This window comes from Lissotriton vulgaris, chromosome 8, assembly GCF_964263255.1.
Source record: "Lissotriton vulgaris chromosome 8, aLisVul1.2, whole genome shotgun sequence".
Lineage (NCBI taxonomy): Eukaryota > Metazoa > Chordata > Amphibia > Caudata > Salamandridae > Lissotriton > Lissotriton vulgaris.
The window spans coordinates 538,417,040-538,442,944 of record NC_141696.1 but is presented as its reverse complement, the minus strand read 5'-3'; the positions used below and the strand labels follow the sequence as shown (position 1 = coordinate 538,442,944).

The following is a 25,905-nucleotide window of genomic DNA, read 5'->3' as shown; positions in this document are numbered from 1 at the left end:
CTACCGGTACAGCCAGCACCTTCCGTGAGCCAGGAGACGAGTCGTCTGCGGTCTTGGCTGCCCCTGGTTTGCGCGGCGCCATTAGCTCTCCTGTGTCGTCCGAGCAGCCTCGACAGCCAGATCCCACGGTCCCGCCTTGTTGCTGGCTCCCTGCAGACCACACCTTCCAAGCCCACAGGTGAGCCCAGCACCGGAGAGAGGTTGCAGTGAGCCCCGTCGCACAGAGTCACAGCCCTTGATTCAGCCGGAACGTAAGCATAGGGTTTTTTATCACCCCACAGGAGCTAAGTCTTTGCCAGGAGCCCTCGGGGCAAAAGATAACCGCTGGATTCTTTCTTCCCCCTGATTTCTCCAATGGTCCGAGCCTCTCCCTGCTCTCAAACAGCCGTCAGTCCTGGAGCCATGCAGGTAGCGACGCTCCCTCGGGTCAAGCGGCCGCCATCTTGCCCCAGCCAGTGTACAACCATTTTCAAATGCATTTTATGTATTTTTGGGTGGGATTGTAAACCCATGCTCTAGATTGTTTTAGTGCTTGAACTTAGATGAACATGATAACGTGGAGTGGGTGTTGTATAACATTTTAGGACCCTATTGTAATTTTCCTGATTCATGCCCTAATAGGTATAAATGACCATATCCTTATATAGGCATACGAATCATAACCATATTTAGACATAGCTCATGCAGTCCAAATACGGCAGGGTTACTTCCACTAGTTATGCAAATCTACAACGATTTCTTGGAAAACTCTGCTCCAGCAGCGAGGGACTTCCCCTTGCTCGAAAATTGACTTGTCCAAGAACTCATGGAGTTTTCAAAGAATTGAGACTCTTTGATGACATTATTATGTCCACCTTTACGTCAAACTCTGTACCTTCAAGGTATAAATATGCCCACACTTGCCGTAGCAAACACACAGTAGTTTGGGGCAGTTCGAGTATCTACTTGCCCGATGCATCCTGCTACAGCAAGTGCCGAAGGAAGCTGACCCTCCAGCAGACGCACTGAGAGAGACGCTGCCTTTTCTCTTGCCGAGAAATCCAGCTCCAGTTTTTCCAAGCTACCCTTGTGGGTTGTTGGGAAATCGAGTCCTGAGACTGACCTTCATTCTAAACCAAGGTATGGAGCTGATTAGACCCTAAGAGAAATCTTGGACAGATTCTTGGCAAAGAATATTAGATTTATGCTACACCTCACTTACTACTTCCCTTGTACTAAGCTTAGGTACGGTACATCGGGGTAGGCTTATTTTAGAAGCACCAGTTGAATACTTTTAGCCTCTGTTATTTATGTATTTATCTATGGTCTAGGCACCATACAATGCTCTTGTAGTATTATTTTATTCTACTCTTTTTACTGTGTGCATTATATTTTGCAAACAGTTTTACGATTGTAGCGGTTCATTTCTTATGCTTGAGAAAGAAGACTGTTCAATAAATCCTTTTTTTGAAAATGCCCGTCTCTCTATTTCTCTGCCCCTCTGATGAAACGAAGCATGCATGATTGACTGAGTGAAATATCTATCTATTGTTTCCACAACTCTGAAGATAAGTTTTATCTTGGGGAAACAAAGTTGTCATGTTTATGCGGTTGTCAAACTAAATCCCTTCTTGTGAACTCGAAAGTTTCGAGTGTGCTCTGAGCTACCTGGCACTCACAATTAAGTCTAATATATTCCGATAGAGGCCTAGTCGACATAAGTCCTACGTCACATCTATAGGATATATTATTCCAATGCGCAGAGCCTATTGGGAATATAGGAACTACACTACACTGCGTTTGGCGTGAAGTACTCGCATATCCACCATACATCAGCCCACTTTGCTGTTTTGCTATTTCTGTTACCACCTCATTTAGTAAAAGCAAAGGGTAGCCAATTCAAGGGGGTTAAATGAGATAACACCCATTGCACTGAGGGAACTTAGTACAGTAGTAGCTTCACCTCTCTCATACTTATAGAATAGCTTACTGTGAGCAAAATACAGTACTTGAGCGCTCAATAACAAGTACACTTCACAGGCAATGTCATTTCTAGAAAGCTATTGTTCTGGCAAGTAACTGCTTCCGTTCAGTAAGGCACCATTTGCACAGTAGTCAAACATTTTTCTCCTTTTGTAGGTGATGTTCACCGAAGAAGACGTCAAATACTACCTGGCTGAACTTGCACTTGCGTTGGATCATTTGCACAGTCTTGGAATAATCTACAGGGATCTAAAACCTGAGAAGTAAGAAATTAACATACCTTTTTGATGTATCCTTAAAACAGATCAGACAAATAGGTTACTGGCATTCTTAACTTTTCCACTCCTCCGCTCTTATATTAAATGTCCTAATGTGTTTTGTGTACGTTTCCTGATATGTCTGTATATCTTCCCAAATTATTTTGACCTATTTATTGAATATGGCTAGTACAGGTCTGGTATGGTTTGCAGCATATACTGCTGTGCATCACATGCTTTGCACATCCCTACTGTAAGGAAATGCCTCTTCTTGGTGTGATCACGCCTAGGTTTTGCGACTGTTCAGCACTGGTTGTGCCACCCTGGAGGTCTCCATGTAAAGACAAGTCTCCAAGTCCGCCACTGTGGACTGGTAGAACAGTTGTGCACTGCGAGCCCGTCTTGGCCATTAAAGGCAGTGGCAAAGCCTCCACTTCCCTTGTGTATCTGTGTAAGTCGCCACCCTGGCAGGCCTACCGAATCTTAACGCAGGGTGTAACAAATGAAACATGCAGGACATATAGTTTACATGTTCTGACAGTAAAAATGTGAAACTGCCATTTTTACTGTGGAAAGGATTGTTTGCGCTATTGGTGAGTTCAGGATTACATGCTGACCCCTCTGCCATGCCAACTCCTGAACTGTGCGAGTAAAGTGGGCACTTCAAGGTATCAAACAACTAGTTACATTAAACTTAACTTGGATCTCAAATTGAAGATCAATTTAACTTGTGGCAGTGTGCAGCGAGTACAAAGCTGGCACTTTGTTGCCTTTACAATTCTTGTTCCTTCCGGGCATACATGGAGCCATGTTCCACAAGACCAACAATAAGGGATTGCAGACCAGGAAGGTGTTAACTCCCTCCTGCAGAAAGCTACATGGGTGTTGACCCTAAAGGTCAGGCTTCAAATATGAAGCTGCCTTAGAAGGGCAAATGTGAAACACTAGGGTGAAGGGCTTCCCCATGGTTTACACAGACAGACAGGCAGGCACCGGAAGGAGAGAGGAAACCAGTCACCAAACCTGTTTCCCCAGGAGCGTGTAGCCCTGAAGTTGCCACACTCCAGGGGTGGGCTAGTGAGGTCCACACAACGAGAGAGTAGGATTCACCATCTTGGAAGTGGGCAGAATGGTGCCCCCTGGGATATTTAGGTGACCTACACCACAGAAAGTTGTCGCCAGGCAGGAGGAAAACTGGTAGCCTATTGGCTATAACCGCATCCTACCTTGGGGGCAGTTTCCGAGCATAAAGACTGCATCCCAGGCAAGCAGACCTCCGATCTTAACTGTCCTGGAAGGAGGACGATCTGCTGCACAGAGGGACCAGCACAGAGAAGCTGCACCGTTTTGAACTGTGCCTGCTGTGTCCTGCTAAAGGAAAAGTTCTCACCAAAGCCCAGCAAAACCTGGAGACTCCAAGTGCTAGCCAACTGCCCTCCTATTAGCAGCATAGAACACCACAGCTGAAGAAGCCTGCTAGAGCAAGCTGGTAGCCCAAAGTCTTCATGCCACTACCATCGCGCCTCGCAGCACCTGGAACCAAAATCCGATGCACAGATGTGCTCCAGAGTTTGCTGAGTCTGGGAGTGCTGTTGGAGAGCTGCTAGGATCCTCTGAGGATGAGCTTTCGAATTTGGAAGGATTGCCAGTGATCATCACCTGGCGACTGGTAGTTCAGTGGCGTCTGGACTTCTGCCAGCCTGGAGAGGACTTAGTGGGATGTTGCCCCTGTGACCTGGACTTCCTTACCCATCTCGGGGACAGAGGAGTAGTTACAACAAGATCCTCCTCAACTGCATTACATCCACAGCATCCTTAGAGCATCTTCAGCATCCTTCATCCCGTGCGTCAGGAACACTCTATAGGAATCAATTACAACACAGATAAAGTGCCTGGAGCTGCTTGGAGACAACTTCTTCTGTGGCGGTTACCATTTCTGATGACCTTGCTGGTCCCCCGGACTAGCTCCTTGTCTGAGTTGGTCGCCCCAAGTAAGTCTACCTGACTGCATTGGCACTTGACCAAATTTTCCTTGAAAAAAGATTCTCTGGGTCAAAATTGGCGATTTTTGTCCGTGGTTGAGTGAAATGCTTGGATCTCATTTCATGTTAAATCCATATCTCAGAAGCATCTGGTGAATCTTTTTCATTGTGGTCTAAATTTATATAAAAAGTCTATTTTTATAAATTGGCGTTGGATATCTTGAGTGTCGTGTTGATTTGTTCAGGTGTTTTGGTACTATTTAAATGCTTTACACTTGTTCCTCTTTCCAAGCCTTGCTGCTCAGTGCCACAGCTTCCCAGGATTGAGCTGAGGGTTTGACGAAACCTTCTGGACCTAAAGGGGTTGGTAAGTGTATTACACAGTGAGGTCGCACAACTTCACCATATAATCCACCCCATTTTCTCACACCTGCCAATCTGGTATTGGACATAGATGTGGCAAGTTTTTAGTAAGTAAAGGTTTCAGGGTGACTCATGGGTTCTGACAGATACTTCTAACCACAGACTCCTCACCTTAGACTACTCCCCACCTTAGACTACTCCCCAGGAGCCTGGCTGGATCTGGAAGATATTCCCTAGAGCAGTGCTCCCATGTGCTGCTAGAGGCTTACTCCTCACTGCCTCAGAAGTGACCGAGCAGAGATGCATATCTATGCCTCCCTTGCAGGCTGATGTCCATTCCCTTCTTTGCATGCTTTATGACATGGATCCGGAGTTCCACCCTTATCTTTGTCAGGTTTTTCGACAACTTCTCAATGGCACCAGTGTGCCAGGTAACGGTGTCCCTTCCCAAATGGTCAGGTTTCAGGTCTTGCTACGACTGCAAGAAGCAGTTTAGGGTCACTAACCCGCATGATCTGTGACTTTAGTGTCTCTGATCTGGCCACAACTTTAAGTAGTGCAATAAGTGTGCCATCATGCATTCCAGTGATATCTGAGACAGGCGAAACTGCTAGTCTCCAAACATAAGAGGTTTTTGTGGTGTTCGTATAGCTCCCAATTGAACTTGGTGTTGTCACCATTCCTGATTCAAGTTGAAGTCAGACTCTGCCCTTCAAATCCTCAAATTAACCCGGTAAGTACTCTGGTAAGTCAAAGCACAAGCTTAAAGTGAAGCAGAACTAAGCCCCATTCCAACACTTCATCGAAAGATGGTGTGAGGACTTCTGTAGTAGGGGATCTCTGTGTATAGTCATAATCTAGTGAATAGTCCCGCTCATGTGCGGGGACCCGGAGCAATCAAAAATTATCTCTTAAGCTGTCTTTTGTGCAGTCCTGCATAGACACTTAAGAGAGAATTTCAAGACAAATAATGCAGCCTATACCTGCCAGGCTACACTGTCCAGTACTTCAACTAGATATTCCACCAATACCATATTCAGCACAGCCTGCCAAGTTTCTTTAATAGAGAAATTTCCCCTTTTACCAAGAAAGCCTCTGGAAGGATAGAGAGGAAGGGGTGGACAGACAAGCCCCATAGGCTGCCATTATGGGGCTCAAAAAGGGATACCGTGCCTTTAAGAAAACTTTCTAGAACTCTCAGTATCCCAGAATGCACAGCAGGTCCCCTCCACTTTCAGTTCTTTTTTTCGGCTTCTGCTAGCAGGACCCTGGGGCATTGAGCTCTCCCTTTTTAGGGTTTGGAAGAATTTTTTTACACTTGTAAAGTGTTAGTGTGTTCACTCAACGTGTTTTTGTGTCTTCTTCAATTACTGGTGTTTTTCTGGTAATTCTGGACACTCATTTGTCAAATATGCCTGCTTTATTTGATAAATGTCCTGAGTGCAACAGGAAGAAGTCCAAGTCCGACCCACACGAGGTGTTTATCCTGTGTCTCCCTTCTTCCCATGTTCCTGAGACTTGTGGGATCTGCCAACTATTCTCCAAAAGGACCCTGAAGGAGAGACTGAAGATCAAGTCAGTCAGTCAAGTCATGAAATTTGTATAGCGCACTACATACCCAGAGGGTTTCAAGGCGCTTAGGAGAGGGGGGAGGATTATTTGTCAAATATCCACGTTTTAAGCTGCTTTCTGAACGCTAGGTGATTCTGGGTGAGGCGAAGGTAAGCGGGGAGTGAGTTCCATGTTTTGGCAGCCAGGTATGAAAAGGATCTGCCTCCCATGGTGGTCTTGTTGATGCGAGGTACAGTGGCGAAGGCTTGGCTGGAAGAGCGAAGTTGGCGGGCGGGGGTGTAGAAGGACAGTCGAGAGTTGAGGCAATCTGGTCCGATGTCGTAGAGTGATTTGTGTGCGTGGGTAAGCAGTCGGAAAGTGATCCTCTTATTGACGGGTAGCCAGTGGAGGTCTCTCAGGTGACCAGAGATGTGTTCGTTGCGTGGGATGTCTAATATGAGCCTGGCTGATGCGTTTTGGATTCGTTGGAGTTTCTTCTGGAGTTTAGCGGTGGTGCCTGCGTAGAGGGTGTTTCCGTAATCCAGTCGGCTCGTGACCAGAGCATGGGTGACTGTTTTCCTTGTTTCGGATGGGATCCAGCGAAATGTTTTTCTGAGCATGCGAAGAATGTTAAAGCAGGAGGAGGATACGGCGCTGACTTGTTTGTTCATTGAAAGTGAGGAATCTAGGATGACGCCTAGGTTCCGTGCGTGGTCTGTCGGGATGGGTGCTTTTCCGAGGGCTTCCGGCCACCAGGAGTCATCCCAAGCCGAGGGGGATGTGCCTAAGATGAGGACTTCTGTTTTGTCTGAGTTCAGTTTCAGGCGGCTTTGTTTCATCCATTCTGCGACTTCTTTCATTCCTTCGTGTAGGTTAGTTTTGGCGGTGCTGGGGTCCCTGGTGAGAGAGAGGATAAGTTGAGTGTCATCCGCATAGGAGATGATGTTGAGATTGTGTCGGCGAGCGATGGCCGCAAGGGGGCTCATGTAAACGTTGAAGAGGGTAGGGCTGAGTGAGGATCCTTGTGGTACGCCGCAGATGATTTCAGAGGCCTCGGACTTGAATGGTGGGAGGCGGACTCTCTGGGTTCTTCCATTGAGGAACGAGGTGATCCAGTCAAGTGCTTTTCCTTGGATTCCGATGTTGTTGAGGCGTTGTAAAAGGGTGCTGTGGCAGACTGTGTCGAATGCTGCAAAGAGGTCGAGGAGGATGAGGGCGACTGTGTCTCCATTGTCCAGTAGAGTTCGAATGTCGTCTGTTGCTGCGATGAGGGCGGTCTCAGTGCTGTGTTTTGCTCGGAAGCCAGATTGTGAGGGGTCGAGGGATTTGTTGGCTTCGAGGAAGGCGGCGAGCTGGTTGTTGACTGCTTTCTCGATGACTTTGGCCGGGAATGGAAGAAGCGAGATGGGGCGGTAGTTTTTGAGTTCGGTGGGGTCTGCTGTTGGTTTTTTCAGAAGGGCGGTGAGTTCAGCGTGTTTCCAGTCATCCGGGAAGGTGGCGGTGTTGAAGGAGCAGTTGATGACGTCTCGGAGGTGCGGAGCTATGACGGAGTCTGCTTTGTTGAAGATGTGGTGAGGGCATGGGTCTGTGGGGGATCCAGAGTGGATGGAGTTCATCAGGCGGATGGTGTCCTCGGTGGAGATTGGGTTCCAGGCGTTAAGGGTGTTAGCGGGGGGAAGATGGTCTGCAGATGGTAGGGTGGGTTGGCTTCCGGGTTGGTTGTCGAAGCTGTTGTGGATGTCGACAATCTTGTTGTGGAAGAAAGAGGCTAGGGAGTCGCAGAGGGTTTGAGAGGGGGTGATGTCGTTGGAGTTGGCCGAGGGGTTGGAAAATTCCTTGACGATGTTGAATAGTTCCTTGCTGTTGTGGGCGTTGTTGTCAAATCGATCCTTGAATGATGTTTTCTTGGCTTTTCGGATCAGTTGGTGGTGAGTACGAATGGCGCTTTTGAAGGCATCCTTGTTGCTGGTGGATGGGTCTTTCTTCCAGGTCTTTTCAAGGGAGCGGCACAGTTTCTTGGATTTCTTGAGGTCATCGTTGAACCATGAGGCCTTCTTGTTTCCAAGTTTGTGAAGACGTTTTTTCAGTGGTGCTAAGGTGTCGGCGGTGTTGGATAGCCAAAGGGTGAGGTTGGAGGCGGCTTCGTTGGCATTAGAAGAGAGGGCTGGGGGGTTAAGAAGGAGCGATGAGGAGATCTGGTCGATGGTGATTTTATTCCAGTTTCTTTGTAGAGTTGGTTGGTGGTGGTTGATGGGTTTTGGTTTGTTGTAGGCGAAGTGAACGCAGCTGTGGTCAGTCCAGAGGAGCTCCGTAGTGTGGCTGAAGGAGACATGATTGCTGGAGGTGAAGATTGGGCCGAGTGTGTGACCTGCGATGTGGGTGGGGGAAGTGACCAGTTGTTTAAGTCCGAGGTTGGCGAGGTTGTCTAAGAGGGTGGCGGTGTTGCGGTCGTTGAGCTTTTCGAGGTGGAAGTTGAGGTCTCCTAGGAGGATGTAGTCTTTGGAGGGGAGCGCGTGTGGGGTGATGAAGTCTGTGATGTCTTCACTGAATTTTGCGCGGGGTCCTGGTGGTCTGTAGAGGAGGGTGCCTCTGAGTTGTCTTGGGGTCGATGTGGATCTGGAAGTGAAGGTGTTCGGAGTTAGCGAGGTTGGCGTCGGAGTTGGTGGAAATGCGAATGGATTTCTTATGGACGATAGCGATTCCTCCTCCTGTATGGTCGGTGCGGTCCTTGCGTGTGATCTTATAGTCATCAGGGATAGCGATGGCGATGTCAGGGGCGGAGGAGGCGTTCATCCATGTTTCCGTTAGGAAGGCGACGTCAGGAGAGATGGTGTCTAGTAGGTTCCAAAGGTCAATGGCGTGCCTGTGGACCGAGCGGGTGTTGAGAAGGATGCATTCTAGGTGGTTGGGGTCGGGGATCTGTGGTGTGGTCGTAGCGGAGATGTTGTCGGTGCCGCTGAATCTGCAGGAGTAGCAGGAGAAAGGTCCATGGGTGTGTCCAGGAGCGGCTTGGACGCAGTTGGGGGCGCGGCCGGGGTTGAGGACTGGAGCTGAGCAAGCAGCAGCGTGAAGGTGGGTCTGGGCACGATGGTAACTCGTCATCTGCCCGTGCTGAGGCCTCTGGGGGGCTCCTCAGTGAGAAGGCCAGAAAACGCCACCGGTCTCCATCGATGACCTCGGCGTCGAGAGGAATGACCACGGTCTTTTACCTGTCTCCCCAGGGCTCTAGGTTGAGACAGCGTCTACGTTCGACGTCTAGGGGACTGACGTCGAGACCTCTGTCGAGGTCGAGGACCGATTCATCGTCGTCGAGTCCTCATCGACGTCGAAAGAGGTCACGAAGGTGCTTGCCGTCGAGGCGACACCGCCACTCGACGTCGACTCTTCGTTCGGCGTCGAGGGAGAGATCGTAGATGTCAAAGATCCACGTTGGTACGAAGAGCTTCGAAGTCGAGGCGAAGAACTTCGACGTCGAGACACAGATCATCGACGTCGAGACACAGATCATCGACGTCGAGACACAGATCATCGACGTCGAGACACAGATCATCGACGTCGAGACACAGATCATCGACGTCGAGACACAGATCATCGACGTCGAGACACAGATCATCGACGTCGAGACACAGATCATCGACGTCGAGACACAGATCATCGACGTCGAGACACAGATCATCGACGTCGAGACACAGATCATCGACGTCGAGACACAGATCATCGACGTCGAGACACAGATCGACGTCGAGACACAGATCATCGACGTCGAGACACAGATCATCGACGTCGAGACACAGATCATCGACGTCGAGACACAGATCATCGACGTCGAGACACAGATCATCGACGTCGAGACACAGATCATCGACGTCGAGACACAGATCATCGACGTCGAGACACAGATCATCGACGTCGAGACACAGATCATCGACGTCGAGACACAGTTCGGCGTCGTCGAGAAGGCGTTCGACGCCGAAGAGGCGCTCAGCGTCAAAGAGGAAGCCATCGTCCTCCAGGAGGCGTTCTGACGCCAGGACAGGATCCTTGGGGGGGGGGGGGGGGGGCACGGCGGCGCAGTCGTTGACCGACAGGGGGTGCGGCCTCTCGGTCTCCCCAGTCTGATCATACGCAGAGGAAGAGGAGAGGAGAGTGGAGAAGTCACCGGGCTCGGTGTACTCAGTGGTTTACTCGCCCCCCAAACCGAGGTCACCCACACCTCCCTCAATTACTGAAGGATCCGCCTCCGAGTAATCTGACGCCACCACCACCACCACCGACTCCTCCGCCTCATCAACCTCCTCCACCTCATGGGCCACCACCTGCCCCACCGAGGTCGGTCTCGTTGCCACATTTTTCAACGCCACCTATGGGGCCACCTCTACCGAGGCTCCCGGTCAGGCCTCAGCAACTTCCGCAACGATGACCCGCCGACCGCCCAAGGCCGCGAAGGTCTAGATCTCGCTACGGACGGAGAGAGAGATCCAGGAGTCGTCATCGCTTGTCTACAAGATCTAGAGTGCGCCGCAGGAGGGACCGGTCTAGGTCATGCACAAATTCGTCCAGCGCCAGGGACTACTCGCCAACCCTGTCTGAATCCCCTTGGTCGAGGGTGTCTCCTGTGGACGACATAGTCTCCTTCCAGGACGTGTTGCTGAGAGGGGCGAGCAAGCTGGGCATCACGCTCAGTGCCCATGCCGACGACTTCAATCATATTTGAGACCCTTCACAAGAGGCAGTTATCTCGGCCTCTGTTGCCCTTAGTGCCTGGATTGGTAGAGCCCGCCATGGAGCTATTCCTCCCCCCTGCGGCTACGAGATCAGCTCCCTCAAGGCTGCAAGAAGAAATATAGGGCTTCTGACTCTGACCCCGCATTTCTCCGGGTGGATCCAGCACCGGACTAGGTGATTGTGACGGCGGTGAGGAAACAACACGCCACCACCGGATGTATGGCGTTACAACGCATAATTTTACATCGCATACCATTACAACACGATTTTTACAACGCAGGATCCTTTACAATGCATGCCTTTACAACGCATGTCATTACATAGCAGATGCTATTACAATGCATGCCATTACAACGTAAGTATAGGTAAGTATATTTTTATTTTAAAAATGTAATTAATTTAATTAAATTTAAAAATGAATTTAATTTAATTAATTTAATTAATTTTAAAATTGTAATTAATTTAATCTAATTAATTTAATCTAATTTAATCTAATTAATTTAATTTATTTAATTTAAATTTTTGATTAATTTAATTTAATTAATTAAATTAATTTAATTATTTTATTTAAAGTCGTTTTTTTCTTAAAAACTGAACCCTAAAAATTCCCCTGTACCCCTTAACCCATGATGTGTTGCTCTTCACGTCGAACTAAGTTATTCCTTTGCCAAAAATGATTATCCTGCAGGCTCTGGGGCTTATACACCTTTCAGGAATGCCACTACCACTGGCTCTAGGTTTTCATATATTGGACATCTGCAGGCAGCCACTTGGGTATCCGTCCATACAGTCACCAGCCACAACTTCATTGATTCTCAATTCCCCAACAAGTGTAATTGTACGTGCTTAGTGCTGCAGAACTTGCTGCTTTAAGTGCTCTCCTCATATCCCCTCCTAGGTGGGGGCATTACTTTGGTACTGTTTCACAAAGTGAGAGTTCCATGGTTAGAAGTATACTTCAGGAGAATAACATAATTGCCTTTGGTGATACTCTTTCTGTTGGACAATCTACTGTAGGTTCTCTACTGCCCGCGATCTAGCTCAGGGTAGTGGAATTTCTATAGTAATGGGGTCTCCATATAGTTTTTTGTTTTCTTCCAGTTAAAAATCAATCTGGTCAGCCACACACGAAGGCATAGAAAAAAATTAGACCACTTAACATTGCTAGGTCGAGGTAATGCTGCTCAGTGACATGTATGGAACCGAGTCATGACTAGGGCTGATGTTGCCACCTGCAGGTGCTCAGGAGCCAAGTGTCTGCATCTAGCCTGGCATCTGGGGACAGATACAAGTTGAGGAAACTGGTTTGAATTTCCACAAAAAAAGGCATTACTGAAGGTACGTAACTTTGTTTGGTTGTATCCTGTTTTATAGAAGGGCTATCTGCTGTGCTTGGATTGCTGACGTACTACTATAGGGCTGGTCCTCAGCCCTAGTAGCCTTTACCCCAGGCCATGCCACTGGTGGGAGTGGTGGATAGGGAACAATTTCACACTACCATTATGCTCTGGTTTACAGTAGCCAAGGTAGGTTTTCCTACAGTGTTGCAGGTAATCTGTTGTTTTTTGGTGTTGATGATTGCAAATGTGAACAAAAATAAAGCATTCTTTTGTTTTTAAATTTCTAATCGAATATATGAATTTGAATGAAAAGATTGGAAAAAAAAAACTATAAAACATCCCTTTTCCCCCAACACTCTGTCTAATATCCTTTCATAGTGAAAAGAAAGTAAATGGAAACAACTATTAAATGTCCAAACACTTTACATAGTAAAGTTGCAGAAGTATATCTAATATGACATAGTGGAGTCATTGTCAACCTTGAAATTTTAACATAATGACCAATGTATTCTACATGAGGACTTGTTTGAGTATTCTTTGACCTCCAAAAGAATAACATATTAGATAGGTAAATAATATATGATCTTTAACGAATGTTGAGGATTTGGGAAAGGAAGCTCTACTGGCTCACGTGTTGCAGCCAGCGCATAGATACACCTTCCATGCTAAGATATTCATAAGAGTGGGAAGTTCATCTGAAGCAGATATTCATTCTTATGGAGAATAACAAAGAGCTTGAGATGCTACACAAGATAGCCTTACATTCGGTGGTAAGAGGTTTCTAGTCTTGTCCTGGGTGAGCATTCTCTAATACAGGATTGTAACCACATTGAGATTGGTTCCTAAGTACAACTAGAGCTCTTCACGTTTATTAATGCATGTTGTCTCGTCCAAGTCATCTGACAGATCTAATGGTATCCAAGATCCCATAATAGGACAAGACATCCTCTTAGATGTGGATTCCCTTTCTTATAGTACCCAATCCTGCTCCAAAACTGGATGGGTAGGTAGCAGTTAATGTGAATGTCCAGCTCCTTCTCTTGCCTCTTTCAGCATACCCTTTCTGTCATTAATAGTCATGCTTCACTGATTCTCTTCCCTTACTTCTCTCTTCACCCCCTTCTTTTCTGACATACATCACTGCTGGCATTCACTGTGTCTCACTCTTCCACTGCTTCTTTCACCTTCTGATCCCCACACTCCCTGATGATGCTACACTTGTCACAGATATTTGCTTGGCCAAACCTTGTAGAGTTGCGATACGAGCTTGGCAAGAGCCAGCAGCAAAGGATAACCATTTTGAAGACTTTCAATATGGCTTCCATGTTCCATGTGCCCTGACACAATATGACAGTCATCTTGGAAAGTTTTATAGCATTATTTTGTATATTAGCTGTTGTACCGTTCCAAAAAAGCCATCACATTGCTAGTGCTCATTGACGGTAAGAATGAGGGAGAGCCATCATATTGCAGTGCAGTGACATTGAATCTCCTATTTGTAAATGCTCTTTAGAGGTATAATGACAAATGCTTTCTAGTGCTCCTAAAATGTGTTTTTTTTTTTTTAAAGCATATTACTTGATGAAGAAGGCCACATCAAATTGACAGGTGAGTAAAATGCTAAAGCTTGAAAAACGTTTTTGGGAACATTTTATCTCCACTTTATGTAAATATTTTTGAAGTCCGGCTTTTATTTAATTTGCTGTGATTTTGAAATTAAAGAAGTTGTTTGTTTACACTTTGGGTGCATTTACTCGAACCTTTAATTGTTTTATTCGATCATCATGTGATTATATTGTCTACTTCAGACTATTTAATTCATACCTTTATTCGGCAGATATAATGAGCCATAAAAGTACATTTCAGTAACAGAATAACGAAAAGATGCGGACATGCTAAATAATTGGTAAATAGCTTAATCAAAACCACATTAAAAGGTTCCATGAGAGAGAATTTGCTTCCACTTCCCTTCCCTCCCTTTTAAATAGCATTTCCTTCAATGATTGCATGCCTTAAAAAGGCCCCAATGGAAAAACAAACTGGTTTTACAATGACTGTAAAAAATAAAGTGCAGATTGGCATTTAAAAAAAAAAACATTTCATTTAAAAACTGGAACCAAATATTGACGAACAAGAGGTCTAGTTAATATAAAATAAAGTGCAGCAGTGATTGGGGTGAAGTTTCATCGCTTGGGCATAGGCTGATAGATGCAATATCATATTGGCCCAAGGGGAAAGACCGCACCTTTTTATTACCTAACAAACTGTGCCAATAACTGTCTTTACCACTCAGTAACTAAAGTTAGGTGGGGACTAGGCCAGGGGTGGTCTGAAAGACTAAATACTCTTGCACAGTGGGTTTAACCATTTCCGTCCTAGCCTTATCACTCCCACCTGCTCCCAGTAGTACTGCTTGGCCCAATTAATCTGCATCTGTACTTTTCGACTGTTTAGAGTACAAATCTGGTCGACCCAATTTTAAATAACTGCCTCATGTGCTTGGTCCACTAGAGACATTAGACTGCATTTATGATGTTTCTTGAGACTGCAAATAACATATTACTATTATCCAATTCAGTTCTACTCCGCTTACAAACCTCAGTTTCAAGGCTCAGTCTGCCCTCATTTGAATTATACACATGACCGTGAAAATCATTGCAAATGTCAGCGACTAGCGTTTACTCAGTTTGTGTATCTGGGCCGGCTGGATAAGCCCGCCTACACACACTAATCTTTTTGTGCTTTAGTTATGACTGAAATTAGGGCTTGTGTTCTGACCATAAAAGACCTCCTTGTCCCGCTCCACTGGAAGCTCTTCTTTTCCATTTTCTGCCATTGTACTTTTATCTTTGACTTTAAGGCCTATAACGTTACTTTTAAGTCTACATCCTATTCCCGTCACCCCTTCATTACGCTCGACCAAGATTCCTTTTAACATATTCACCTGTTAGCTATGGCTGTCCTCCTCAAAGCGGCATGGTGAAACAATTCTCTTTTTAGTGTGCACCTAAAAGGCAATCCGTATAAACTGCCTAATCACAGAAATGTAGCTTAATTTTCCCTGCATACTAATTTTTTGTCTGCTTTCATTTTGTTGTTTACTTTTTTTACCATCAATACTTTTCGGCAGAGTGCACCTTTTATTTGATTCTGCGTTTCTTATAATCTTATTCGATCAAAAGGACCATAAAAGCTCATGATAAAAACAAATTGTTAAATTGCACCTCAACATTGCCTTTCTGTGATGTCATAACTGAGTCACACTGCTTACTTATTTCTTAAACTCCTTCCTGAGTAATAAAATTCAATACTGCATAACAGATTGTTGGAGACTTAGAGTGTTATCAAAACAGTAAATCACCTTGGTGTGTTTTGAAACCGTAAAATTGGGCGTAAAAAACGGTTTCTAAAAGCTGAATATAAAGTTCAGATTAACAAAGTCCTTATTGGACTGTATGGAACTGTATCACATTGGCAGCGGGGCAATAAAGCGAACCAAGTCCCAGTAAAGGGGAAAACCACCAAGAAGTGAATCCTATTCATTCTGAGGCAAGTTAAATAAAATGTGTTTTGGTGCCTCTATCCATAATAGATAAGGCTCAATGCCTTCACAGGTTGACAAAGGTATATATGTGTGAACAATTACCATTTCTAGAACTTTCTGAAGTCTCATCTTATCTCTATGGGCAATGGTATGTGTCCTTTACCAAAGCCTTATGTACTTGATCATGGGATGTCTAGCAAGTTACCCAGTTTCAGATGATCCTCTACTATTCCCTGAATGAAGCTTCACTCCGGAGTGGACCATATTTTAACCCACATCAAGATAGGTGCCAAGCCCACCTTATCTTCTATAAAATCAAGGCCCATTTCTTTTTGAGTAATGAAACTTGATGTGGATCTGGGAATTCCTAAAAGCCTTGCAAAAAATGTATTTTCTGTTACCTGGAGGGTCTTTACAGATGTATGTCCCCAGACTCCCACACCATATGTACCCACCGACAACATTTACTTCTGGATAGCATTATAAATTATTTTGGGGGATTGTGCACAACATTGATTGCAAATCTAAAACGATTCAAAAACCGCCTCCGTGGGCTGGGATTTTTGGAGAATCTCATCAAGGTTTCCTTCCTTCCTTCCTTTCTTTTGTTGGTCAAACCAACAACCCCATTCAGGCTACTTTGACCATTGCGATAACTAATATGAAGAGCAAAGATAGTATAAAGTTACTGCTGGCTTTCTTTCTTTCAGAGAATAGATTTCTGATGCCACAGCTTTCAGATAAGATGGATGGGAAACATCAGATAAAAACGATTAGCTTATCAAACGGATGCTTGATGAGAAATGTAGACCGCTAGGTAAATGAGTTTTGAATTTGGCATACAAAGCTTCTTTTAACCTTCAGATATTGTCTCACCTGCTTCATTATGGAGGACTTTCAAAGATTCAGGGCTCTGAGCTTGGTCATGGTCTCTATATGCACAACCAAGTACTCGATAGCCTTTCTGAAAAGTGAATATCACTTTAGAAATACACGTCCACGTCTTTAAGTCTGCAGTAAGACTGAACTCCACTTGGTTTTCCTGAAAAGCTTTGTTGCTGTAATGTGAATTTTCCTTGAAAAAGCTAAACAGGAACAGTTGCTTTACTTAAAAGCTAAAAACAGTCACAGAAACAGGTCTGAGGACTGTGTCTCAACATGCATTCCCTCTGAGTGTCAATATATACAGTCTTTGGAGCACCATAAAACAATTTGGTTCTTAACGTAGAAAAACTTCCCCACAAAGTTTATATAAAATCTCTAGAAATATTCTGGATGTTCTTTCACAATCTAGTGTTTGACCTACAGGACAAGGCACATCAACTGTTCAGTTTAACTGGAGTACTAGGCTATTTGAGCAGGACATAAACACAAGTGAATTGCGTTTTGAGCGACTACCTCAGAGCCACCGTTCTTTTGCATTATAGCTTAATGGAAGGCTCCTAACATTTTTTTACTGCAGACTTCTTAGTCTTCACTGTTTGAACAGAGCCTCACATTTCATTGGTTTGAGTTGACAAAAAGTTAGTCCTCTTATCCATTTGCTGACAAAGTGTCCGTTACTTGTCCTTCTTGAGTTGTCTACTGATCAAAGGATTTTTTTTTAAACTGACCAGAGGGTGGTGGTTCATACGGCAAGAAAGAAGTTGAACCCAAAATACATAAAGTAAAAGATTCCATTTTATATAAGATTGCACCATAACAATTTAATTGCATTCATTGTGACATAAAATGCAACCAAGTCTTTAGACAGTCAAAAACGAACTCTTATGTATCTTATGTTGAAATTCATAAATTATTTTTTACATAGAGATTACAAAGTACCTTTAACCCTGTGCCGAAAATTGTGCAAAAACCTTTTTTTGCATAAAGAAAAATTATATAGCTTTTGGCTTTAAAGGTGTATAACACGGCCTCGTATTCTAGCAGCATATATTTATAATATTTTTCTGTGATTTTAAAATAAAGAAGTTTAAATTGTCTATCCTTCGGTTGCATTTACTCCGTTTTTTATCAGTGTCTTATTAGATCAGGATATAATTAGAATAGTCATTTTTTGTATACATATACTGCATTTATGATGTCTCTAAGTATGGTTAATAACAATTTACTATTGCCCAATTAAGTTCTACTCCGCTTACGAACCTCTGAATTATACAAGGTTGCGTTTGCCCGAATTGAATTGAAACTCGTGACCTTGGGAGTATTTTAAATGTATACAGCAAGCCTTAACTCTCTATTATTTGGCATATCTAGGTCCTCTGGTTTACGCTTAAAACTTATTTTTAGAGACAGTTAAAGTGCCTCTACTTTTTAAGGGGGAAGGCTTTGAGGAAGCAGTCAGGTTGGCGTGCTCTCCTCTGAAAGGAAAGTTTTCCTCTTAATGTTTTATTTCCAAAATCCATATGCATGACCATTCCTGGTGGGTTGTTGATGCATTTCAACCAGTGTGGTTTAAGGGTTTTTGTCCGGTTAGGGCTAATAGTGTGTCCTTGCTCGGTATTTAGGTGTGCGGTTGGGGGGGTGGGGATAGACACTTATCAGGAGGCGAAAGGAAGGTTAATATATTTTAGGTAATTTTAAAGAGTGCTTGTGATTGTAAAGCCCACTGTGCGTAGTGTATATTTAATGGTGCTAGCCACGTGAAGGAGCTGGTCCTACGATTCACAAAAGGGCATGAGATAAATTAAACTACAAATATGTACACCGCAATACTGTTAGACATGGGCATTGATGGTTAACTGTGCAGTAACAAGGTATATTTCATACCGTGCTGTGGTGTTGGGTGGGCAGAGATTGTCTAGGCCCTTTTAAGGCGCTAAAGAGTGGAGAATCAAATTATGAATGTCTTGAGAGATGTCATGAAATGTATATTCACTGTATTATTAATCAAGGCTTGCAACCTGTGTGTGTGCCTTGTGTACAGTGACCTAAATTAAAGTCTGCTTCGGTTAGTACTTCTCTATTGGTTTAACTGTTTCATGGTGGTCACAGTCCACTGGTTGCTTCTATGGGTAGTGTATGCCCAGGGCCAACCTAGAAGTTTCAAAATCTTTCCAGGGCGTTATTTCTGGTTTCTCTTGGTGGGGTTACATATTACGTATCCTTTGTTTAATTTACTAACTGAAATCTGGATCAATTGGTGAGTAGGGTGTGTCGCCATGAGTGTATTTAACCTCTTAGCTGATGAGGCTTTTACGCAGTACTGAGCCCTTTTTAGGTCAAGCCTACTAGACAGCCCAACTATCTGGTTGCAAAAGACAAATGGTAGGCTTAAAAATAATATACAAGTGCTTGGAGCCAGCCCATTGCTTACCTGGCTTTCCTGTATCTCATTTGCCTGCTTCTTATTTGTATCCCAGCTTGTCAATGTTTGTCCTTCCTATTTGGCATAACCTCTTTACTAACTCTTTTGTTTGAGTGGTTTCTGTTTCACTGCTCGCTTTTTAAGCACTACTTTTTTCTTTTGGGTTAAGTACCCAAAAGAAAAGGGTGCAGGTTTTCCAGTGGTCTCCCTTGAGTACTTCTCTCCCTCTCGACTGTGTTACTCTGTCACCCCTTGTGCTTTCCCCTTCATGTTGCGCTCGCTCTTTTTATACTTCCTGCTTTCTAGCCCATGTGGTTCTACCCAGCCCGCTGTTTAACCCTTTGCTTATTCTCAACACCCTCAGTCTCCATGCTGCTGCTAAAAATAGCTAGGTTTGTGGATTTCTCTGGAAGGGGGAACCAAAAAAATAGGATTTTGTTAGCTGTGCTAAGGTGGCCATCTTCCCAGCTTTCAGGAACAAGCAATGTTAGTTTTTGCACTTTTCTAGTTGATAGTAAGTTATCCTGTTTTTCTCAGTTTCTACTTTCGTGCAGTTTGTGGTGAAAACAAGTAAGAAACTAAAAGGAAGTACAACTTGCAAAGGTACCCAAGTTGTTTTGTATTCAACCACTGACACCAGGCTCCAGGCTTCTAGTTGGCAGTGATATGCTCCCTGTCCAAGAAGGAACCATTTCTTTTAATCCGGGTAAGGGACTTCAGGGAGAACCAATGAATCGATTTTCAGAGACGACTGCTTTCTGGAGGCAATGCGTTGGAAACTTGGGTGCACAGGTCTAATGCACGGAAATCCGACTGTGCTGGAGTTCAATGAAGCAGCAAAACAGGTGCTGTGTCAATTCTTTCAGCCGTGGACCAGCGATCCGTTTATTCTTTTCAGCCGCATAGCAGGACCTGCGTCTGAGTCGGCTTGGGGGTCTCTGATGTCGGAAACCTAGTATGCCGGACTCCGGTTGCGGCAGTTTTCAGCCAGGGATAGGTGCTGCATAGATTACTTAAGCCGCATGCAGGCGGTGTGTGGAAACTTCTCAGTCACTGCAGTGCTGTGTCGGAAATAACAGGCTCTGGAAGAGTGATGCATTGATTGGAGTCTTTTATAGCTAGAACCACCTCCAAGGGCTCCAAATTAGAATTGGCACCATTTGGCACGTCAGGACTCCCCGAAGTGGAGTTCAGGGATGACCCAGGTGAAGTCTTTGATGTCCCTGAGACTTCTTAACCGGAGTCAAGCAAACAGAAGCCCTGGAAAATCTTAAGCAGGATACCAAAGCAAAGTCCAGTCTTTGTTCTCTCCAAGTCCGAAGCAGTCACTGCAGGTCAACACAGCAAAAGGACAGTACTCTTCCTTACAGCACTCCAGCTGTTCCTCTTGACTTGGTCTCTTCTTGATCCAGAAGTGTTCAAAATGTCTGGGGTTACAGGTCCAATACTTATACCCCTTTTGGCCTTTGAAGTAGGCATACTTCAAAAGAAGATCTTGGTTTTCCACAAGATCCTGCTTTGACCGGACTTGGTTCCAGACACACTACAGGGGGAGGGGCGGAGGGGGGGAGGGGTAGGCGTTTAGAGACAGCATTGTGAGAGGCCAGGCACAGCCCAATCCAGGTGTCTGTGACAACTCCTCCCACTACTCTAGCTCAGGAAGGCCCATCAGCCTGGTGATGGGCCATCTGGATATGCAGGGCACAGCTCAGCTCCCTTTGTGGGACTGTCTAGAAGAAATGCACAAGCAACCCAGCCGTCAGCCGTGAACCAAACGATTCCACAGATAAGCAGAAGCACAGGATGGTAAAGCAAGAAAATGCCCACTTTCTGTAAGTTCACACAATTTAAAAACCACCTTCACTAAAAGATGTTTTTAAATTCTGAGCTCAGAGTGCCCAAACTCCAGTTCTCTCCCTCTTCCCAAATTGAAAGTTACGTTTCTAAGCTGTCTAAAGGCAGCTCCAATGATAACCTATGGAAGAGCTAGTCCTTGCAATAGTGAAAAACTAAATTGGCAGTATTTAACTATCAGGACATGTAAAACGCACCTACCCTTCACATACACTGCACCTTGCCCATGGGGATACCTTGGGCCTACCTTAGGGTCCTTACATGTAGTGAAAGGGAAGGGGTTGGGCCTGGCAAGTGGGTGCACTTGCCATGTCGACATGACAGGTTAAAACTGCAGTCTCACACTGCAATGGCAGGTCAGAGACCAGTTTACAGTGCTAATCCTGTTGATGGCACAAAGTGCTGCAGGCCTACTAGTTATAGAAAGAACAAGGGGGCCCAATTGTAATCGGTCAGAGACCTTAGGTGAGTTAACTATTTCTAAAGACAATGGTCCCTAGACCGTAATCTGGTACAAAACAAATAATATAGACTCAATCAGTACTATATCTCTCCATCCAGCCGGACAGGAATTTAATGTACAATTTAAAGTGTAGCAAGTAATCAGAGAAAAAATATAAGTGGGACACAGCCTTCATCCAAATTAACACGAATGGACAAACAACGATAAGTAAAGGGTTCAAGCAAAAAGTTTGTCTGTTTAGGAGCACATTTCAAATGAAACAGACAGGATATCGTTGAGACACCATTACATATTTTTATTTATTTATTTTTGTAAAGTTTTCAAAACCTTTATTGTAAACGAAAAAGTATGGTACATCAGTGCAATAAAGACATCAAATACAGTGACGGATAAAAACATATGTGAAGGGGCACCTTCCCGTACATGCTACTATTCATTTGTTGAAGAAGGAATTAAAGGTCAAACGTAAGTAACGACTTCCCCCCCACCTCCACAAAATTTGTGCATGCATCGTACAAAGGTATCTTGTGACTACAGGTTTCAATCCAGGTAATAACAGTGCGACAGGTGCTGCAATATGCAATATTGGTATAACACGCTACTTTGTCAATGGAGTTTAGCTGTGGTACATCTGTGCCTAGTATCTGTTCAGATACACCCTTGAATCAGTCCAGTCCATTCATATGTATGAGCCGGCCCCCCCAGAATAAGCAGTCAGTGTGAGCCGTGTCCAATCTACATCCGTATGCATGTGAGCGTGACCTAACCGGATTAGTGAGCTGTCTGAGTTTCTCCAGGAGGCGATCCCACAGCCTCAACCCGAGCCCTCCGCCTCATCCACCTGCTGCCTGAGAAGGTAGGTTGTGAGTGGTCCCCAGACATCTTTTGGGCGTGACTTACGTGGCAGTTCTGCATAAGTGTGCAGCTGGTCTTGCCACATAGTCATGGTTAAGATCCAGGACTTAAATTTAGGGGCGTGGCCCCGGCCCCATCTGCACACCACCTGGCGTGTGGCCAAGAGCAGATTCAGTGCCAGAAACTTTTTGTGTATAGTCGCAGTGTTGTGCACGAGGCCTAGCAGCGCGACTAGCGGGCACGGTGTTATCTCCTCCCCCAGCATATCCGACAGGCTCCCGAAAACCCCAGTCCAGTACTTGGCAACGTCGGGACAGGTCCATGCAAGGTGAAAAAAATCTCCATTACATATTTCACATAAAAATCTAGGAAACTTATTTGGTGTACATTGTGTCGACGGCGTTTCGATCCCTTAAATAAATGCTGGATCATAATCAGGACATTAAAGTAGCCTGTATACAATTGACTAATTGGTAGTCAAGGTATCTGCCCTGGATAGGGAGCGGAGGATCGTGGTGCGCAGGGGCACTGACAGTGGTTCTGTCCCCACACGGGGGGAGATAGATCACTAGTAAAGCACAAGGAATCAAAACGGAGTGAGTAATGTTGTTGTTGTAGCAGGGTTGCGTCTGTATGCGGTCCCGATGTTGTGTACGATTATGCAAATTCTAGCACCGCTCAGAGGACTCCGGTAGTGGAGAAACTGCTAGAGCTTTATCTTTGTTTTTATTTGTCCCATGTTTTTTTAACAGACTCCGTTCTGCTTGGCTTCCTTGTCAGAACTAGGTATGCCAATTGTAGGCCAAGTTCCCAAATTGTTGTCCTAACAAAGTATATATAATATAGAAGCTTTAGATGAGCTTTATTGGTTTATGTTAAAAAAGAGTGGCATTTAAAGCGCTGTATATTGCACAGAAGACGCTCCATGGCTTAGAGAAATCACACTGCTTCATGAGGTGGTAGAATCTTTGTCCACGCAACCTGTATATTTTGGAACATGTTTCCTGAGCATTTGGGAAACTAGACGAATCTGTTAATTTTTTTGGTAAACCAATTAAAACCTGGCTTTTCCATCTAGGGTATGCTAGCTTAACTATGGTTCCCATCCTTTTTGCAGTTGATACCACTAAGGCACCTTCGAGCATTTGCTGCACTCTACAAAACAAATAAATATACATTTGGTGGATTAACAGTAGTGTATCCATGAAATGCGTTTTTATTTGCATTCACAGCCAGAAAGTTGACCCAAGAATAAGACTTAAAAGCGATAGCTACTGTGGGCGTCAACCACGAAAGTCCCCACCTTCATTTGTACGGCGATGTACACTTATATGTACTTGAACTACGAGTCTGCAATTCGAATAGGCTGTGGCTGCGCCATTTAACAATGGAAACAAAGAGCAAACACAAATGTAGGTTATACTTTTAAAATTTCAACCTTGAAAAACCAGTTAAATATAGGTTCTTCCTAAAATACTGTGGAGCGTTAATCCCCAATGCCACGGGCGTCACCGGTGGCAGGTGTAAGGTATTCTGGACACACACAAATACTACTCTGGGGAACCGCTGAATAAGTACCAGGCCATCGTTGGTAGTGCCATCTTGCAGGGATTCTTCTTAGAAACAGACCTGTCTGGGATCACAGGACCTCAGAATGTAGGGACTGAGCCACTGTACCACATCAGTACCTATGGGCCCAATCAGACTAGCTCACAATGCCTCACCCGCCCTCCTAAATTTTCCAGAGTAAAGGTGGATTGACAACGTAGAACACTACCATCTAGTCCCTAATGAAGCCATAGAAACAGATCATCCCCTTTTGTTCACTCGTGCATGGCTATAATAAACAACCAAAGAAAGACGCAATGAAAGTTACTATATTTATTGAAACTACCTTGCTTTATTATGAAGCAACTGTGCTGGGGTTAGAAAATATATACAACAGAGCAAAGTAATTGGCATTGCTAGCAAACTGTATACAATGCAAAGCACTATCATGGCGAATTATATATCTGCCTAAGCCTACCCTCACTATGTGAGCACAGGGATATAGCCATGATCTCTGGGATTAGTGCTAGTCCCCATACCTGGCATTTGTAGTTGGGTGGTCTGCATCTCAGATTGCACCCGTTCCAAGATCTTTCCCCTCTGCTAGAATTCTCTTCTGTATTCAAAGGGCAAGTCCTGGTTTATATGATAAGAAGTGCCTTGTTGGAAAACAGCAGCTCTACCTCCTATTTTTTCTCTAAACATTAGGAGATGTTACGAACGGAGCATAGAAGCACAGGGCATAATGTTGTTCGACCATGTGCAAAATGTTCAGATTGAATCCCAAGAAGAACTGAATAACATGTACAGCATATTTCTAAAGTAATAATATGGCCCAAAATAGATGTTTATTGTGGCTGTGCAAAGCAAGATGGCCTAAAACGCATTGTTAGGCTAACATAAGGGAGAGCAAGTGGGCCTCAGAGGTAACTTACTATACTCCCACATCCCAGCAGCAGACTCAAGAGAACTCTAATCTAACTACTGCTGTCCCCCCGCTCCTTTGCGGGTGGATCCAGCGGGCAGCTGCATTTGCCTTTCTGCACACAAGGTGCCAACAAAATTCTACAGTGGGTTCCCCTGCTGCTCTCCTCCCGCCCCCCCCCCCCCTATCAGCGCCCCCCCCCCCTCCCCCAATTGAAAGATTGAGATGTACCTTGGGGTATTTGTTCACTCGTTCAGCATTGCAGCGCAGATCCACGATTGAGGCCCCGTCTGCCTCTGGTAAGTCGTTTTTACTTGAAAAACAGGAAAGGACCGTAGTGTGTGTGTAGTAGGCACGTAGGTACTCCTGTGCCCCTTTGGGGGATGTCTAATAACCAGATCACGTTTATTAGGATAACGAATACTGTCTGAACACTTGCATTGAATGTGCAGTAGTTCTAATTGGCCAAATATGCACAGTATTTATGATTCATGTCATTTTGGTCTTGTTTTATGTATAACATACTATACATTTTTAATTATCCTGTGTGGAGTCTCTTTTGTGGTGTTCATTGTGTTTATGTGTGGGTGTGCTGCACAAATGCTTTACATATTGCCTCTGATAAAGCCTACCAGCTCTGGGACAGCTACCAGAGGGTGAGCACACTTTATCTTTGGTGTGTAAATTACTTGCCATGACAAGAGTGGTGGATTCTGCCTGGCTTCGGTTCATACCCTAGCCAACCATCTACCCCATTTCTAACACCATGATGCAGATCTTTGGTGCTGCTCCGTCTCACTCTGGTCTGTCTTTGGGCCCAAAGCTTTGCAGAGGTCTCCAGTTAGTGAACTGCTGGTGAGATGTTTCTCTGCACAGATTTGATTCCTTGGATTCCGGTCCAGTACCAACTGGCAAAGTGAAGCCACCCTCGCAGATTTGTGTCCCAGCTGCCAGGGTTCCCGAGGGGCCTGGCTCTACAAGACTGTTAATTTTCGTCCTTGTTTGTTCTGTTTTGACAGCTTGTATCCTTCTTGATGTATAAATTGTAAAGTGCTCTGATACTTTTGGTGGTCATGTTCGCGCTATAGAAAACATTCTAAATAAATAAAAAAGGTACCTACTCTGCTGTCATAGAGATACAATGGGGGAACCCTGTGTCCCTCAGAACCTGGGTAATTATAAGTAAAGCTATTGACTTAGTTGTTCTGACCATTCTTCAACCTGTACAT

At 44.8% G+C, this 25,905-nt stretch overlaps 1 protein-coding gene across 4 annotated transcripts in view; it reads left to right on the top strand.

Moving 5' to 3' along the window:
- Positions 1 to 25,905, top strand: part of RPS6KA3 (ribosomal protein S6 kinase A3) — a 796,620-nt gene that overhangs the window by 280,255 nt on the left and 490,460 nt on the right. For all 4 annotated transcript variants that reach the window (XM_086934351.1, XM_086934352.1, XM_086934353.1 and 1 more), the window contains 2 exons: positions 2,119 to 2,225; positions 13,751 to 13,788. In XM_086934351.1, coding sequence (XP_086790477.1) covers positions 2,119 to 2,225; positions 13,751 to 13,788 — 145 coding nt within the window. The remainder of the gene's footprint in view (positions 1 to 2,118; positions 2,226 to 13,750; positions 13,789 to 25,905) is intronic.